Source organism: Oryctolagus cuniculus, chromosome 10 (genome assembly GCF_964237555.1).
Source record: "Oryctolagus cuniculus chromosome 10, mOryCun1.1, whole genome shotgun sequence".
Classification (NCBI taxonomy): domain Eukaryota; kingdom Metazoa; phylum Chordata; class Mammalia; order Lagomorpha; family Leporidae; genus Oryctolagus; species Oryctolagus cuniculus.
The window spans coordinates 76425345-76440429 of record NC_091441.1 but is presented as its reverse complement, the minus strand read 5'-3'; the positions used below and the strand labels follow the sequence as shown (position 1 = coordinate 76440429).

At 43.1% G+C, this 15085-nt stretch overlaps 1 protein-coding gene across 5 annotated transcripts in view; it reads right to left on the bottom strand.

Moving 5' to 3' along the window:
* SHQ1 (SHQ1, H/ACA ribonucleoprotein assembly factor) overlaps positions 1–15085 on the bottom strand; it is a 155139-nt gene that overhangs the window by 118035 nt on the left and 22019 nt on the right. For all 5 annotated transcript variants that reach the window (XR_007921540.2, XM_051851471.2, XM_002713187.5 and 2 more), the window contains exon 6: positions 8235–8362. Coding sequence is in view for 4 of the 5 variants with exons in the window: in XM_051851471.2 (XP_051707431.2) it covers positions 8235–8362 (128 nt within the window). In the remaining variant the exon portion in view is untranslated. The remainder of the gene's footprint in view (positions 1–8234; positions 8363–15085) is intronic.

Genomic DNA, 15085 nt, shown 5'->3' with positions numbered 1-15085 from the left:
GGTGTGCCGGCGCCACAAGGCAGAGGATTAGCCTAGTGAGCTGCAGCGCCGGCCAACAAATTGTTCTATAATCCACCATACTGAGTCAACAAGTTTGTCAAGTAAATCTGTTGCGTTCTTGCTTAAAAGCACTTGAAAGTATTAACTTCTGTCACTGCTAAGAACACTGTTTTGTTTTGTTTTGTTTTGTTTTGTTTTGTTTTGTTTTGTTTTAAGGGAAAGGGTTTATTGACCAGGGAAATCCAACAGGCCAGAGGGCAGCAGTGAAGAAAGGGGGCCCGAGCACGGGAAGCAGGTCCTGTTACACTTCCGCGAAGGGGTGGAGGGGAAATGGAGCAGCGAACCCCAGCAGGGTGGAGGTGAGGCTGACACCTGCGGTGGAGCTGCGTGGTTTAGGACCAGAGTTTACTGTGCAAGGTGGTAACGGGGCCCAGAGCCCAAATGGCGTCCGGGGTATGGATGGGAATACAGTATTTCCCCCATTTTTATTATTAAATACTCCTTGATCAAAGAGAGAAAAGCGATTTTTTTACGTATCAAAATGCTAGCTATCCAGGCCAAAACAACACACTGAAATAACAGATGTTAATAATAAATTAAATGATGTCTACATAAAAGGCAAGGTAAGCAAGTATGAAACTACAGTTCCCACACTGCCTTTGATGCCCTACAACTTAGGCGAGCCGTCACAAAGAAGTCTCTTACCATGCTTTTCTATTATGCATCTTCTTGCATTAACGAAAAATAAGCATTATTGGTCCTCATTACTAGTCAAATGAAATAGAATACCTCTTGAGCAACATTTACAGAAACAAGAAGAACTAAAAACATGGATGTGCTCCGATCCCAGCCATTACAACAGGGTCTACCAGTTGTCTCAGAGCAGTTTTTAAAGAAGCCTAACCATCTACACAAATCAGTATCTCTAATGGAAAGTGTTAGCCATCTCTTCCTGCAAAGGAATTATTAATTTTCCTTCCATCTCCTATCAGAAAATCACTTTTAAATTCACATAAAATGTTCAGCCCAGTAAAGAGAAGCATTCTGCTTCCATTTCCAGTGCTTTGAATCAAGGTAATGTCAAAATAACTTTCAAGTCTCTTTCTCCCAGTTATATTTAGGTAAAGACAGGCTGAACTGCTCTAACAGAGAGATCCCAAAAGACAGGGCTTAAGTAAGACAGAAGCTTCTCTCTGGCACTATTATCCTGGGTAAATGATTTGGGGCTGGCTGGGCACCAGCATCCTGTCACACAGCTTTCACCCATGGGTGAAACCAAGACAGCTGCTCTCGCTTTTCAATATTTGCAAACCACCAAGAAAAAAGAAAAGAAGACAGCAAACACCTTCTTTCTGAAGGCTTGATCCAGAAAGGGCACACAGCACTTCTAGCTTCCCACTCCCGGGGCTCAGTCGCAGGACCACACTCAGTCACTGGGAAGAGAAGGAAACACGGGCACCACTGAGGGGTCATAGGCTCAGCTCTAACTTAAGAAGCCTGTTAGTCACGGAAGGGGAGAAGAACTATTAAAAGACACCTGCTGTCTCTGCCACCTTTTCAGAGGCCAAACATTACTACTCTGCCTTTATAATGTTCCCAAACCATTCTCTTGATAGCTCCCCAGTCCCTTTGTGTCTCTGCTCAACCAAAGACTGCTTTTTTTTTGCTCATCAGAAAAGCCAGAAGGAAGAGAATATGATTCTAAACTGATGGTCCCTTTCATATATAATGTTCCAAACTTACTGCTGTCCTCTGTTACAAGTCTTATGTTCAACAGGGCTTCTTTTTGTTTTAACACAGTTTTGCAGCCTGTCCTTGGGGAGAAAAATTCAGAAACATGCTTATTTTTAAATTATTAGAAGTAATACTCTTTTTACCCATTAAAATATATACAGTGCGAAAAACAGGTTTTGAAATACATTTATATATTATTGTCCAACCATGCTAGCAGAGCTATGTTAAAAAATGTATTTATTCAAACATTGCTCATGTAAATAACAGATAAACTACAATGCATTTAATTTGCTCACCAGCAAGGTAAAGAAATATGTATTTTTTTAAAAAACTTAATAATGCTGCAGATATCAAGTAAAGCATTCTTTAAAGACTAGCATTAAAAATGAAATAAGACAGGTAAAGTGGGTTTGATTGCCTCATTAAGGACTCATCCGAAGATGCCTTAATTTAAACAGAGGCTCTCCGTACACTTTAAGTGATTCGATTAAAGGAAACTGCATGAAACAGCCTAACTGCATGAAGAAAGTATACCTGCCAAAGTATTTTAAGACCCCTGTATTTAGCAAGATGTGAGATAGTATTCCCTTAAGCATAGCTTCTGAGACGTTCATTAATTTAGCTAATAGGAAAGTGCCAGGTGTTCCTGATGATATTCTCTCACTAGAGAAAAGCCTTTATACTTTAGTTGACTAATAAAGACCTCTGCTTCCACACAACTCTAAATCACAAAGCAAGCATGCCTAGAGCCAGTTAACAACACATCAGCTCTTCCACACACTTACCCCTTCATCATACCTGTACATGTTTAATGATTTGCAAGACTGCCCTGGGCACTGGAGGCTCCGATGTTACATCACCCAGAAGTAAGTCCTCCCACATATTATAAGTCACTTTCAACGCCTGTGTGACATAAGCAAAGCCTACCAGAATGTGCTCTTTTGGGCCTGTGGACACTCGGTGTCCCCAGCCTTTCCTTAAGATACCACCCCATTTTACTGGGCATTTTTAAGTCCCATTTTGGCCTACTTAGCTCATTAATAATAAACAAGCACATCTAAATCCCGAAATTCAAGCAAAGAAACCGGAGAGGATAAACAGCAATTACAATAAACCAAGAAATCACTAGAGAAACCAAAAGTCTTGGTCCCTAAGGCCTTTTCTTAAAGCTGTAAATCACATCACCCAAAGTGGAACGTGGGGAGGTTTGCACACAATCAGGTCTGACTGAGCAGCAGCACTGGCAATAACTGCAGATGCAGTGCCAACAATACTTGGATGATTGCCACTCCCAGCAACATTTGTCAAGCATTTGTGTAACACAGTTCCACTACAAAGCAGCTTTGCTACATAGTTCACAACATTTCGGTTAATTACACTTCTAAAAATAATCTACAGTGAAAGAAAAGCCAGCTGAAAGCTCAGTCTGTCTGGGGAGGAAACTGGTGCCCTGGCATTGAACAATGGGCCCAGGACCACCTCCCAACATTAAAACCCTCACCAGAACATTTGCAGGCTCCAAAGCGACTCTCACCAAAATGGAAAAATGTTGGTGAAGTGGTCACGTTTCCTGCCCAGCGTTTTCTAACTTGGTTAGTTTTACATCTTCCTTTCATCTCTAAATCCTCCTCCCAAATGTCCCAGGGCGTCTGTGTCTTCTCTGGGTCAACAATTTAAATCATCCACAATCTGGCTCCTCTCAGAGTAGTGCACATCTGTCTACTACACTGTGCACTTGCTGGAAACAAATCAAGGGCAACAGAAGAAAACGTGCTGTCTTCAGACTTCCAGTGTCAGCGGGTAGCCCTGCAGTGCTACAACTTTCCAAGCTGACACCCACAGTTACCTCCAGTAACACTGAAGGGCGCACTGGTGCCCAATGGGATGGCCCTGCTAGGGCGCGAGCTGACTCTAAACATTACGTGGTTTCCTAATGAGCAATAACATGCCGGGATTCCTGGGCTGAGATTAACCACAGAAAGACAACATGGGAAATGTGGTAAGGGCATCCTCATGAAACCAGAGCTCTGGGGAGCACAGCATTGAACACTGCCATTTACAAGCCTTTGGGGAAGATCTGGATCATTCTAAAGCCCAAGTTAATAAAAGTCCCTGTGTTGTAACTCGGGACTACAAAGAAAATGACAAGAACTACAACCAAGGCGAAAACAGCAGCAAAGTTTGCCTCTCAGGGCTTCCCTAGAATTCGAAACAACCCAGGTTAATATTCCATGAAGGATGAATTAACGGTGAGCCCCTCCCTTGTAGTGAGAGCTCTGCCTGGGAATTGCTGACAAAGGAAAAGTGGCATCACCTCACTGCTGTGACAGAGGAAGGCCAGAGAGGCAAAGAGCAAAGGAAAAGAGGAGGTCAAACACAGCAGCAGCCTGCTCCTCGGGCGAGCAAAGAACGTGAACGTTTGTTTCTTGGTGTATTTCTTTTTTCTGATGCACCTCAATCGATTTCTCTAATTCTAGGTATCTGAAATATTTTCTTCTAATTTGTATGTATTTACTTGAGAGTAAGAAGGAGAGAGACAGCAAGCTAGAGAGCAAGAGAACACTCATGCACTCCCACTTGCTGGTTCATTCCCCAAAGACCACAAGGGCCAGGGCTGACGCAGGTTGAAGCTTGGAGCTGGGAACTCAGTCCAGGTCTCTCATGAGGTGGCAGGAAGCCAATCACTTAAGCATCACCACTGCCCCCCAGGGTCTGCATTAGCAAAAAGCTGGACTCTGATGTGGGATGCAGGCCTATTAACCACTAGGCAAAGTAAGCTGAAATACATTCTTAAAGCTAAAATATTTTTATCAAGAAAAATGAAATAAGAAAGAACTTATTAACAAAGAACTTTCCCCCAAAGCTTTGCAAATATACAAAAATTGTAGTTTCACAGAGAAGCCATCTAATTCCTGGTTCTTCTATTGATTTTAGTCTGTAATAATTTCTAACATTTACAAAACGCTAAGGATTTTTTAAAAGATTTATTTATTTATTTGAAAGAGTTATACAGAGAGAGGAAGAGACACACACAGAGAGAGAGAGAGATCTTCCATCTGCTGGTTCATTCCCCAAATGACCCCAACAGCCAGGGCTGGGCCAGGCTAAGCCAGAAGTCAGGAGCTTCTCCCAGATCTCCCACATGGGTGCTGGGGTACAAGCATTTGGGCCATCTTCTGCTGCTTTCCTAGGTGCATTAGTAGGGAACTGGATTGGAAGTGGAGCAGCTGGGTCTTGAACCAGTGCCCACATGGCATGCCAGCGATGCAGGCAGAGGCTTTACCCACTACACCACAACACCAGCCCCTGTGCTAAACATTTTAAATACAGTCTCAATCAATCCTCAGGACAGCTCTGAGACAGGCAGAGGATTTCTACAGCAACCCCAAGTTGCAAGATCACAAAGCTGGCCCATAGCAGAGCAAAATTAAACCCTGTGTACCATACTTAGCTTGATTTTCTCACTTAACCTTACACTTGGCATATCAGAAGAGGTACTTTCTGTTCAACAGAACTCAAGTTCCCCTACCTTACATCACATGCCCTTGATATTTTAAAGGTGATTTTTGGAATTAATCACCAAAATGGCTTCGCAAACTACAACTGTTTGTACCACACTAGCCTCGCTGTAAGTCACAGGTCAGATGAAGAAAGGTCAGGAGAGCCAGTGCTTAAAAGGAAGGCTTGGCTTAATCTGCTAAAATCATGCAGAGAGAACCAACTCAAAGCACTGCTGACACAGAAAACCAGACTGAGAACAAGCTGCAATTGATCAAAGCAGAACAAGTTAGAATTTATATCAAAGGGAATGTCTTTTGATTTTTAGGGCAACTAGCTCACCCTGGTGGCCAGAAAACTCCACTACGCAACCACCTATCCCTTCCCACATGGCCTCATTCAAATACTGGGCAAAACTTAGGAAAACTGATCCAGAGCCATTGCTATCCTTGATGATTCAAGTTTGAGCAAACTTTCTGAGCAGATCTGCATGGCATATACAGTTAACCATCTAAAGTTTTTAGCAATCCTGGTCTGGAAATGTGTCTATATGCAGTCAAAGGGAGTTTCTTAAACCAAATACAAAGCCCAAGATTTATTTAAAACAATAACAAGGTATCAGCAGTCATTACAAATGAGTTTCTATTATGCAAAGATGGCAGCAGCAATTTTTGAGTCCAGACGAAATCACCTAAACTCTAACAAAACTTAACCACAAAAACATTCACTACAATATTTACTTATTCTATTATAAATATCTGCAGAGTATCTATTATATATGAACAGACTCTTCACCAGACACTGGGATGGAATGCAGCAGAGACCCTGTGGCTACTTCACACTGAGTAATAGTACAACAGTAGAAAACTGTAAACAACCCAAATGTCCAGCAGTAGTAAATAGCCCAATGTCTACCCATCCTGATACAAATATACAACGGGATTCTAGGCAGCCGTTAAAACCAGTTTCAGGTAGATCTGCAAGTGCAGACACATAAGCTTGGCCACATACACTACAAACTGCAAAAAGCAAGAAAAGGACAGAGAGGATATGCTGGTGCTATGGTACAGCAGGTTAAACCACTGCCTGCAATGTTAGCATCCCACATGAGTGTCATTCTGAGTCTTCACTGCTCTGCTTTTGACCCAGTTGCCTGCTAATCTGCCTGAGAAAGCAGCAGAAGATGGCCCAAGTGCTTGGGCCCCTGCACCCACGTGGGAGACCCATTGGAGCTCCAGGCTAAACCAGCCTCGGGGGCCTTGAGGCCATCTGAGGAATGAGCCTGCAGATGAAGATCTCTATCTCAATCTCTCTCTCAGTATCTGTTTCAATCTCTCCCCTCTGGCCACACTTCAAAAAATAAATAAATCTTGGGTGGCGGCGCAGCTCACTAGGCTAATCCTCCGCCTGCAGTGCCAGTACCCTGGGTTCTAGTCCTGCTTGGGGCGCCGGATTCTGTCCCAGTTGCTCCTCTTCCTGTTCAGCTCTCTGCTCTGGCCCGGGAGTGCAGTGGAAGATGGCCCAGGTCCTTGGGCCCTGCACCCCATGGGAGACCAGGAGAAGCACCTGGCTCCTGGCTTCGGATCAGCACAGTGCGCCGGCCGCAGCATGCCAGCTGCAGCAGCCACTGAGGGGTGAACCAATGGAAAAAGGAAGACCTTTCTCTCTGTCTCTCTATCTCACTGTCCACTCTGCCTGTCAAAATGAATAAATAAATCTTAAAAAAAAAGAAGAAGAAGAAGGAGAACAGAGAGGTGAGTCTGTGTGTATAAATTTGTTTATACTTTTTTTAAAAAAAGATTTGTTTTATTTATTTGAAAGTCAGAGTTACACAAAAGAGAAGGAGAGGCAGAGAGAGAGAGAGAGAGATAGGTCTTCCATCCACTGGTTCACTACCCAAATGGCCGCAACGAACGGAGCTGGACCAATCCGAAGCCAGGAGCCATGAGCTTCTTCCTGGTCTCCCACATGGGTGCAGGAGCCCAAGGACTTGGGCCATCTTCCACTGCTTCCCCAGGTCATAGCAGAGAGCTGGATTGGCAGTAGAGCAGCTGGGACACGAACCAGCACCCATACGGAATGCCGGCACTGTAGGTGGCAGCTTTATCCGCTATGCCACAGCGCCGGCCCCTCTTTATACTTAAATGTGGGGATATGTATTCTTAAATACCCCACTGTTAACAGTGGTCACTTTTAGAAGAGGAATGAGAAGTGTCAATATTCCATTTAACAGACATCAGAATGTATGGGTATGTGTGTATTTCATTTGTACATAAAATTTAATTTTTAATGTACAAATAAAAACCAAGTATCAGTATGATGGAAAATTTGGACTTCTATTCTTGATCTACCTGAAACTGTCATTCATTCTAACATACAGACTTAATATACCAGCCTCACACGTGGAGAAGATGGTAATGACACGCCCATCTAGGAAAGGACCCTTGGGTTAATACTCAGCTTCGTGCTACACACAGCACAGCCACCACAGATGGGGCAGCTCAGGAAGCTCTGCAGCTGGGCACTCACAGCTACCAGCTGCCTGTAAGGTCCACATGTGAGCAAAGGCCTCACATCAAACCACCTGCAGGGAAGCTGGGGAGGACACACCCAGGCCATTTAGTAGGGAAAGGGAATGAGAACCGGGTGTCCTCCCACCAGCTGACCTGATCACAGTGCTGCCCAGACTTCTCAAATTATTCAAAGACTACAAATGTCCTGGCTGTTAAAATAACTTAAAAAAGAAAAGAATAAAAAATTTTAAAAAGACGCCAATGAGTCTCAAAAAAATGGACTTTCAAGATTTTTCCAATACAAGTCTAAATAGTTGAGTGGCATTTTTCAGTCAGGGTAGATTTCATTTCCAAAATTTGCAATCCAAAATCATATTTTGCTCATTACAACGTAATTATAATTATATGCTTCATAATAAGGAAGGTGGTAAATGTGGCATACCATAGGATTTTAAAATTAAACAAATGAGCTTACTTTTGACTTCTTACCTGATGCAGCATGCATTTCCTGCTCCTGGCTCTTTCCCAAAGAGGCCATCAATCTGGAATATGCTTCAGTCCACCAAGGATTATACTTCAAAATCCGTTCAATCTCTTCATCTTCAAAATAGTCAGCTCTGGGAAAACATGATGGACAGGCTTGTCACATAGGGTTAGGATTGCCTTCATTTTCTAAGATCTCCCAATTCACTGCATTTGCACTGGAAATGTGAATGGCTAATTCAAAATACATTTCCAGCACCTTCTTTCTTTCTTTTTGTCAATAATTACATAAAACAAAAAGCCAGAGTCTAACTAAAGGGACATCTGACACTTCTGATCTCTTCAAAGAGAAGACAGATAAGTCCTACCCTGAAAGCCCACCGTGGACTCTCGGGCATGGAAGAAAGTCAATCTTAACACACACTCATGCTAGTTTTGTGCACACCACAGATTTTGGTAAGGTTACAAGAAAGGAAAGACATTTTCAACTCCACCAGCAAATAAACAGAAATAGACAAGCAGGAAATTCACAAAGAGGTGCAAAGAGGCTACACACACAGACACACATCATTCTGTGGCATGCACACTAGAATTTTCTACCGTAACGCAATCTATTATATTTATTCGAATCTTAACAGCTCCTTGAGTTTATACTATTAAAAAAGGTAAGTGCAACCTTTGCAAAGAACGGAGCGCTATTTTCCCCTGCACTCTACATTTTCAGTTTTAACTAGAAAAGTAACAGCTACATTCAAAATATTCTTCTTATTCTGGGAGAACACTTTAGTGCCAATAGGGCCCACCCCCACTGTAGCAGGCATCCGGGAAGTGAACCAGAAGATCTCTCTGCTTCTCAAATAAATGCTTCTTTAAAAAAAAAAAAAAAAAAAAAAAAGAGTAAAGAAAAGAAAGGAAGAAAGAAAGAGATTATGCTACCTTGCACTCATAGTTGGAGATTGGTATTCACAGGGAAAGCATGACAAAGTACACTCGGAGAAATTTTTATTATATTTCAGTTAATTAGAAACTCTAGGAACTGGCTACTTGGAGAAACTGAATTTTGTAGCTGACAATTTTATGATCTTAAATACTTTTCTTCTTTCAAGTGAGATATGAAATCTTTCAAAAACGAGAAAGATCACAGATAACTCACTGTGCTCCGTGTGCTCCAGGCACTGCACTCAGCGCTTTGCGTGCATGACTCCCTGGAGCCCTCATCACCAGAGGCAGCGCAGGACTGCTAACACCTTCATTTTACAAGGGTGGAAACTGAGGCTGGAAAAAGCTGTGTTACTTTAGCTGAGCTCAGGGAACCAGTAAGAAGTGTTAACCAGGAGGTGGAGCCACTTAAGGCATACTCCAGTGTGGGGAGCAACTTGGACTAGACTAAGTTACTCGAATTAAGACTTATTCTATGCATCTGCTCTCCCACAATATGGCGCTGAGAAGGGAGTAAACAGCTTCTACACAGCTGCCTCCAGTTCAACCAACAAGCTGCAGGACCTGCTCCTGATTGGAGGAGAGCAGTGTACTCGCGTGTGGGTAGCAGAGTTGGGATTGGTGGAAGAGGACTATAAAGGAGGAGAGAGACAACATGCACCAGGAACATCTAAGAGGAACACCTGTGCAGCCCCCGAGAGAGCCGGCCGGCGGTGTGCCGCTCCCCCGTGGAAGTGGGGAATGTGGCAGGGGGAACTGCCCTTCCATGGAGGTGGAAGGGACGGTAGCAAACCCGGGGAGGGCCGAGCAGACAAAAGAACAGCGCAGGGTCCTGTGTCGTTCCTCCGCGAAGAGGGGGAGTGACACTCCAGAATCCAAGCTCTTAGCTAACGTAAGAAACACTCCATTTTTATGCATGAGGAAATAAAAATACAAATTGGACAGAATTGAACAGCTAATATCCTGAAATGAGAGTTCTCAATATCAATTTTTGTCAGGTGCACAAGGTGTATGAGACCAGAATAAAGAAGTTGCTTTATAAATGAATCCTAAATCTATTTCCTAATTAGCTATCTCTTCCTCCTAAGTACAGGAAAACTCTTTCGAATGGAAGTTCCGGCCAGCACCGCAGCTCAATAGGTTAATCCTCCACCTGTGGCACCGGCACACCGGGTTCTAGTCCTGGTTGGGGCGCCGGATTCTGTCCCGGTTGCCCCTCTTCCAGGCCAGCTCTCTGCTCTGGCCCAGGAATGCAGTGGAGGATGGCCCAAATCCTTGGGCCCTGCATCTGCATGGGAGACCAGGAGAAGCACCTGGCTCCTGGCTTCAGATCAGCGCAGCGCGAACCAACGGAAAAAGGAAGACCTTTCTCTCTCTCTCTCTCTCTCTCACTGTCTACTCTGCCTGTCAAAAAAAAAAAAGAATGGAAGTTCTTCTTTAGACTCGTACACAAACTAGAAATGTAAGCTTTTCCTAGAAAATTAATTTCAAAAAGGATAAACAGTGTTAGTAGCACAAGGGGTCCGTGTTGTAGAGCAGTGGGTCAGGCCACCACTTATCATTCAAGTCCTGCCTTTAACTTCTGATCCAGGGTACCACTGGTTTCTCCTGGAGGCGGGGACAGCAGATAATAGCTCAAGTCCTTGTTCTCTGCCACCCACATGGGACACCTGAATGGAGCTCCTAGCTCCTGGCTTTGGCCTGGCTTAGCCCTGGCTGTTGTGGGCATTTGGAAGGTGAACTAGAGGATGGAGTAGATCTCTCTCTCTTTCTCCCTGCCTTTTAAATAAATGAATAAGTCTCTTAAAAAAAAAAAAAGTATCTAGCTAAACTGCTAACTACATAATTCATTCAACAAAATGTATGAAGTTTATGCCGTGTCCCAGGTTCCACGCTGGGCACTGGGGTTCCACAGCTAACAAGACACGGTCCAGCCTCTGTGGGGCTTACAGTCCCTTGGGAGAGCAAAGCAATTATGATACAGCGTACAGCAATGACACAACAGCACCACAGTCTATGGTAAAATAAACCTGGGACCACAGGGGACGACCCTATAGGAAAGAATATCTATGCCAATTACTGAATGGTAATTAACAACTAGGCATATTAAGAGTGCTATGGAATGAAAAAGTAGCTGGCAAAGGCTAGGGAACAAACAGGCACAGTTAAAAAGCAAAAAAAAGGAGAGTTGAGAGAAACTAAAAATGAGATGCTGTAGTGACACAACCCCATAAGCCATGTTTAAAAATCTGAAGGAGCTTTATCTGAAAGAACTCCTGAACACCTAAAAGCTTTTACACAGAGGAGGGACCACAGTGTGTTTTGGAAACATCACTCGGCGCAGGCTGGAATGATTTAAAGGAACAAACCTAAAGGAGCAGAAATAACGATGACCTGGACAGGACAGGGGCAGTGGAACTTGGAGCAGAGTGGATGCGTATCAGCTACCTGCAGCAGCTAGAACCGCCAGGACACAGGGGTGGGGCCATCTTGACCCCAGGGTTCCAACCTCAGCGCCCTGTCCTCGGCGCCCTTCATTGAGACAGGGCCACGAGAGTGAGAGGTACATCACTTCCTTCTGGAAAGCTGGACTGCAAGATGCCCTCTAGGACACAGGAGCAGAGATCTGAGACGGAGTTAGTGAACACCCCAAGGCCTCTGTAACTCACAGCACTTACATTCTAGGGGAGGGAAGGAGCTATTTCTAAGTGTCCCAAGCACTATTTGAAAAAGCAGAGTAAAGGTTCAGAGAGTGACTGGCATCCCACTGATCCCTATGTTTCAGCATGTACAAAAATCCAACTCCTCATTGTACCTGCAAAGTCTCCCTGAGTTTTCTATTTGGTTAGGGTCTCACTTCTCATCCTAGTCATCCAGGTTAGAAACCTAGGATAAGGGCCAGTGCTGTGGCACAGGAGGTTAAAGCCCTGGCCTGAATAGCAGGCATCCCATAAGGGTGCCGGTTCTAGTCCTGGCTGCACCTCTTCCGATCCAGCTCTCTGCTGTGGCCTGGGAAAGCAGTACAAGATGGCCCAAGTCCTTGCACCCCTGCACCTACGTAGGAGACCCGGAAGAAGCTCCTGGCTCCTGGCTTTGGATCGGTGCAGCTCCGGCCGTTGTGGCCATCTGGGGAGTGAACCAGAGGATGGAAGACCTCTCTCTCTGTTTCTACCTCTCTCTTTAACTCTTTCAAATAAATAAAAATAAATCTTTAAATCTTTAAAAAAAAAAGAAACCTAGGATTATCCTGAACTGCCACACACTCGGTCAATCCTGAAGCTCTGTCATTCATCTCTGTAATTTTCCTTCACCCGCACTGTTTCTGGCTCTCATCTGTGGCTGGCTCACTGAAACACGCATGCAGCTATCTGACCTGCATCTCTTCCTCCAGTCTGGACCTTTTCAACTCCACCAACCACAAAGCAAATATTTCCTGTTACTACGCATTGCCTTGTGATCTGCTCAATAAATCCAAAGCCTGATTAATACTACCTTCCTTAACATATTCAGAATAATGAAAAATCATCACAATTTAAAATGGCATTCCAAATGGTACATGGTCATTTTTGTCCCTTCTCATACTTCATAGATGTTGATAATGTTGCCTAAATTCTTCTACTATTTTCTCCTGAGTAAAGAAATAGGTAAGAGATTATGAATTGGTTAAGGTAAAAAAAATGTATCAATAATTTAAAAGCAATTTGGGAAGAAAAAAAAACAACATTCTAACCAATAGAAATATGAAAATTTGGCTTTAATAAGCAAGAGAGGAAGGACTATTAAGGAATGCTTCAAGATGTCATCAACACATTTCAGTATAAAAATAATATCCAAAAGGAATTATATATAGCAAGAAATTATATGTGGCTGGGAATGGGCCAGTCCGAAGCCAGGAGCCAGGAGCTTCATCTGGGTTTCCCATGTGGGTGGCAGGGGCCCAAACATTATGGCCACCATCCACTGCTTTTCCCAGACAATTAGCAGGAAGCTGTATCAGAAGTGGAGAGGCCAGCACACAAACCAGCACCCATTTGGCATCCTGGCATCGCAGGTAGTGTATTTACCCGCTACGGCACAATGCTGGCCCCAGATACATAATCTTTTAAAGAAAAAAATCAATGTTTAACATAGCATCTATTATCTGCCCAGCGCTATGCTAGGCTGCAAAACATGCCAAAAACAACACAGATCACACCAGACCGACAAGCAGATTTTACAACACAGGATTTTAAAAATCATTACAATAATCCACCTACATGTGCCTTGAAACTGTTTAAAATTTTTTTACATTCAATTGACTGCTTAGCATGAAATTAAAATTGGTTTTTCTCAAGCCTATAAAAAACCCGACACAAGGAGAGTTCATGACCCATAAAAGGGCTACTGAAACAACTTAACAATAGGTAACATATTATACTAAAATAATATTTGCTACAGATCATATGTGTACATCATTACACTAATATAATGCGTATATTATTATCTATCTGCATGGTAGATAATGAGGAATTTAAACTGAGTATTCTCACCATTGTATTCATCAGTAACAAAAACAAAATAGTGCACTAAGCCAAAAAGAATTTTTAACTGAAAATCTGAAAGAACTTTATTTGTGCTTCATCTAATATCAGTACATTTATTTGGGTGAGTCAGTCACCTGATGTAAGTAGTAAGTAATACCAAAATTACAACTAGCCAGTCTTATGGCTGTCAGAGAAGTCACAAAGAACCTAGACCTCTGGATGCCTGCTCTCCTGTCTTAGCCCATGACTACATCCAAGCCACTCTTGTAAGAACTATTCTTTGAGAAACAGAAAGAACACTTAATGCATTCTATTACAGACCATAACAGTCTTGATAAAGAAATATGTAAGACAGAAAAAAGAAAGGCTACTTAGAGTATCACATTGCTAACCATAAATTTCAATTTCCTAATTCTGTCAGGCCATAGTTTATTCTTCCAGTTTTGGAAGAAAAGAGATGGTAGTTCTTCTAATTAAGCTCCCTCTCACTTGAAATTTTAGCCTTGTAAAGCTTATTCTGTTTTCACGCTAGCCCAAGAAATCTGCTGACAGTGAAATTCCCACTTGAAATCTTCAGCATGACTTTGGATGGCTTTCTCCAAATGACTCTTCAGTGGGGCTTTCATGCCACAATTGAAGACAAAGGTCATCAGAAGTGGCAATATAAATGGAGTCCAATCTCTCAGTTTCCCTCAGGATGCTGAACAGTTCAACCACTTATCATTACACATCACTCATCCCATTTGCACATCACAAGATATATTTCTGCCATTCCAATTAGTATCCGACTGTGTCACAGGAGATAGAATATTAATCACAACAGCCAGAGTAGCTAAACCGGAATCAGGAACATAAAAAGGGAATACAAAATGACAACTAGAGTCTCTTTTCAAGTCGTGGCCAAGCCACCTAGTGGTAGTGTGACAGTGGGCAAGTCTCTTAACCTTCTTTCCTCATTTGCTGTGAAAACTGAATTAAATAATCTCCTGAGAGCACATGATAAGCTAATAGCAATATACAAACATAAAGGAATATGACGATTATAATTGCATCATAACACTCTAGAAATTATTTACCCAGAATGCCAGGGCGTGGGGAGAATAGTAACTGAAATCTACATCAACGCACAATACCCATTCTCCATACATTCAGAAAGAGAACCAAGAATCCAGGGACAGAGAAAGAGAGAAAAAAAGAAAAGCTGGATCCAGGGGCCAGTGTTGTGGCACAGCGAGTTAAGCCGCCACCTGTGATGTTGGCATCCCGTATTGAAGTGCTAATTTGAATCACAGCTGCTCCATTTTTGATCCAGCACCTCACTAATGTGTCTGGGAAAGCAGAAGATGGCTCAAGTGCTTGGGCCCCTGCCACCCATGTGGGAGGCCTGGATGGAGT